The 3604-nt window shown below is 50.3% G+C and overlaps 1 protein-coding gene across 1 annotated transcript in view; it reads left to right on the top strand.

Annotated features, from left to right (window-relative positions):
* Positions 1–3604, top strand: part of KANK2 (KN motif and ankyrin repeat domains 2) — a gene marked incomplete at its 5' end in the record, with an annotated part of 31480 nt that overhangs the window by 7783 nt on the left and 20093 nt on the right. Inside the window, 2 exons of the mRNA XM_006765831.2 lie at positions 3030–3194; positions 3291–3393. Of these exons, the coding sequence (XP_006765894.1) occupies positions 3030–3194; positions 3291–3393 (268 nt within the window). The remainder of the gene's footprint in view (positions 1–3029; positions 3195–3290; positions 3394–3604) is intronic.

Genomic DNA, 3604 nt, shown 5'->3' with positions numbered 1-3604 from the left:
AGAGAAATATTGATTGACTGCCTCCGCATACCCCCCACTGGGGAAGGAGCCCACAGCCCTGGCATGTGCCCTAACCAGGAAGAGAAGCAGAGACCTCTTGGTGCACCGGGCGATGCTCCGCCCACTGAGCCACACCGGCCAGGGCGGCAGTCATATTTTTTGTGCAGCCATCACCACCAACCATCCCCAGAATTTTTCCATCTTCCCCAACTGGAACTCAGTCTCCATTCAACACTAATCTCCCATCCACCAGCCCTTGGCACCCACCATTTACTTCTCATCTGTGAATTTGACTCCTTCAGGGACCTCCTGTAAGTAGATTCACAGTGTTTATCCTCTTGTGCCTGGCTTATTTCACTCAGCAGCATATTGCTTTACCTGACTTTTTGACCCTCCCAGGTGTTTAAATAAGGGTGTGGGTTTGGGGCACACACGGAGATTGCAAGCTGGCCATCTGCCTCCTGACACATTTCACGTGGCCACCTAATGTTTTTGTTTTATGTGAATGTATTGACAGGGTTTTTAAAAAAAAATCAGGAGCCCTGGCCAGGTAGCTCGTTGGCTAGAATGTTATCCCAATACACCAAGGTTGCAGGTTCGATCTCCGATCAGGGTACATACAAGTATCAACCAAGAAATGCATAAAGGAGTGGAGTGACAAATCACTGTTTCTCTCTCTCTCCCCTTCTCCCTCTCTTTTCCTTTCTCTTTCTAAAATCAATTTTGAAAAAAATAAGATTCTCATAAAAACCAGCTCTGGAACTGGCCTGGCCCAAGCCACGCCCTGGGCTGCAGTGCTGTCTGCGTGCTCATGGCCAAGTGTCTCATCTTTTCTATGTTCTTGTCCCAAGTATTTACTCCCTGTTCTCAGCTCAAGTTGAATGTTGCCCAAGGACTTGAGGAAGTAGTCACTGTGTATGTCAAAACAGCTTTAACTGTTAGAGAGAATTCAAATGCCCAGCCGGCATGGCTCAGCGGTTGAGCTATGACCTGTGAGCTAGGAGGTCGCAGTTCAATTCCCGGTCAGGGCACATGCCCGGGTTGCGGGCTCGATCCCCAGTTGGGGGGCGTGTAGGAGGCAGCTGATCAGTGATTCTCATCATTGACGTTTCTCTCTCTCGTTCCCTCTCCTTCCTTTTCTGAAATCAATACAAATATATTTTTTAAAGAGAATTAAAATGAATTGGTCTGGGGAGCCAGTGGCAGGAAGGGGACGTCCTGAGGAAGTGGTGACATGGAAGCCACACGTGGCCTGAGGGGGGTGAACCTTTCCAAGACTTGGACACACACCACAGTGGTGACTGAACCTCTGTTCCTCGTTCCAAGCTGTGCTCTGGGGCTGGCGCTTCCTGTCCGTTCCATTCCAAGTGGACAGTGGGCACCCTCCGGGCCTGATGCCCACAAAGTCAGCTTTGTCCTTAGGTCGAACGAGGTGGGTTTTCTGAACAATTGTGATAAGATGCGTACAACATGAAATTTTCCATTTTAATAATTTTAAAGTGTCCAGTTCAGTGGTGGTGTACGACCATCACCACCACCCACTTCCAAAACGTTTTTATCTTCCCAAACTCAAACTCTGCCTGGGTGGGGTTTTAATTGTCATTTTCCAATAGTTCAATTGTTTCTTTTTTCTTTTTATTAAAGTAACGCCTGCTTAAAATTCAGCAAAGAAAGCAAAAAGGAAGCCGGATACAAATGCCATTTATAGCACAATCCTACTTTTGTTATTAAAAAAAAAAAAAAGCCCTAGCTGGTTTGGCTCAGTGGATAGAGCGTCCACCAGCAGACCGAAGGGTCCTGGGTTCGATTCCGATCAAGGGCATGTACCTTGGTTGCAGGCTCCTTCCCATCCTGGGCCCTGATTGGTGCTCGTGCAGGAGGGAACCAATTGATGTTTCTCTCACATCGATATTTCTCTCTATCTTTCCCTCTCTCTTCCACTCTCTCTAAAAATATCAATGGAAAAATATCTTCGGGTGAGGATTAAAAAAAAAGAAATCAAAGTCCTGGCTGGTGTGGCTCAGTTGGTTGTGTACAGAAAGGTTGCAGGTTCAATTCCCAGTCACGGCACATGCCCAGGTTGCAGGCTTGATGCCCAGTCGGGGACATGCCTTAGGAGCTGGTCCATGTTCTGTATTGCATCCATGATTCTCTCCCTCTCTCTTCCTCTCTCTCTAAAAAAATGAAAAATCCATAAAAATAATTCAAAAAATCTTTTTTAAAAGAAAGGACAGACTTTAAAAATCATAATATGAAGTTTTATCAAAATATAGCTTACGATTCTCTTGAGTTAACAGATGCTTCTTGAGCCCTCCCAAGTGCAGACATTGTTTACCAGGGGTGGGCAAACTTTTTGACTCGAGGGCCACAATGGGTTCTTAAACTGGACCGGAGGACCGGAACAAAAGCATGGATGGAGTGTTTGTGTGAACTAATATAAATTCAAAGTAAACACCGTTACATAAAAGGGTACTGTCTTTTTTTTCAATAGTTTTATTCATTTCAAAGGGCCAGATCCGGCCCGCGGGCTGTAGTTTGCCCACGGCTGGTTTAGGCTCTTCATCTCGCCTTACTGTCTTCAGTCCACATCAGCTGCCAGGAGGAGGAATGCCATTCTCCGAGGCACTAGAGGTTAGGTGATAGCCGAGGTCACATACTTGCTCCTGCAAAGACGCGATTCCCTGCAGTGACCACCACACTCCGCTGTGATCAGATCTCCTTTCCAGAGAACACTTCAGATGTCGTTGGAGATTGGAGAGGGGTCATGAGCCAGCATCGTGTGGTCACAGGACCTTCCCGTCCCTGCCCGGTGTGGTGCAGGCAGCCAGTCAGGGTGGAATTGGATTCTTCTGCCCCATCACTGAGCAGCCCTCTGGGGCCTCAGTTTGCTCACCGCAATAACCCACCTTCTGCCGGCTGGGAGGGGTTGATGCAAGAGTCAGTCCTCAGAGCCCCTGCCCGGGGGCAGTGTTACTGCTGGTAGTGCTTTGCTGTTTCCCACAGCGAGGGCCTCTTTCCTGCCCCTCCAGGTCTTCCTCAGGCTTCTGCAGAGCCATCCTCGTCGCCCACAGGGTCCGCCGCAGCCTCCTTGGCACAGCCCAAGGACACAGGCCGGGTGCCCACGTGCAACACCAGCACCAGGGAGCCCCCCAGGCAAGCAGCCCCACGTGAATCAGAGGAGGCCGGAGGTGCAGGCAAGTGGGGGTGGCCACCCAGAAGGACAGAACGCTGGAGGCCTGGGCATGGGGTCTGGCTGTGGGAGACCCTTGTGACACCAGCCCTCCCCCCAGGTGGGCCCCAGGCAGGCATACGGTCCATCATGAAGCGGAAAGAGGAGCCTGCAGACCCCGCGACCCACCAGAGGAGCCTCCAGTTTGTGGGGGTCAATGGCGGGTGAGAGAAGTCCCCTCCCGCTCCCCAGCTTCCACACCCCTGTTTGTTGCAAGAATGTGCCAAGTACCTGGCCTAAGCCCCTCACTTCGATTCACTCATTTAACTAACGCACAATAGACAGGTGAGGAAACTGAGGCACAGTGAGGTGACTAGGAGCCTGCCTTGGTGTCTGGCTCCAGAGCCCGTGCCGTAGCCAATGGACTGCGAAAGG

Source organism: Myotis davidii, unplaced genomic scaffold (genome assembly GCF_000327345.1).
Source record: "Myotis davidii unplaced genomic scaffold, ASM32734v1 scaffold1439, whole genome shotgun sequence".
NCBI lineage: Eukaryota > Metazoa > Chordata > Mammalia > Chiroptera > Vespertilionidae > Myotis > Myotis davidii.
The sequence above is the reverse complement of the archived record's forward strand: the minus strand, read 5'-3'. Positions and strand labels throughout refer to the sequence as shown.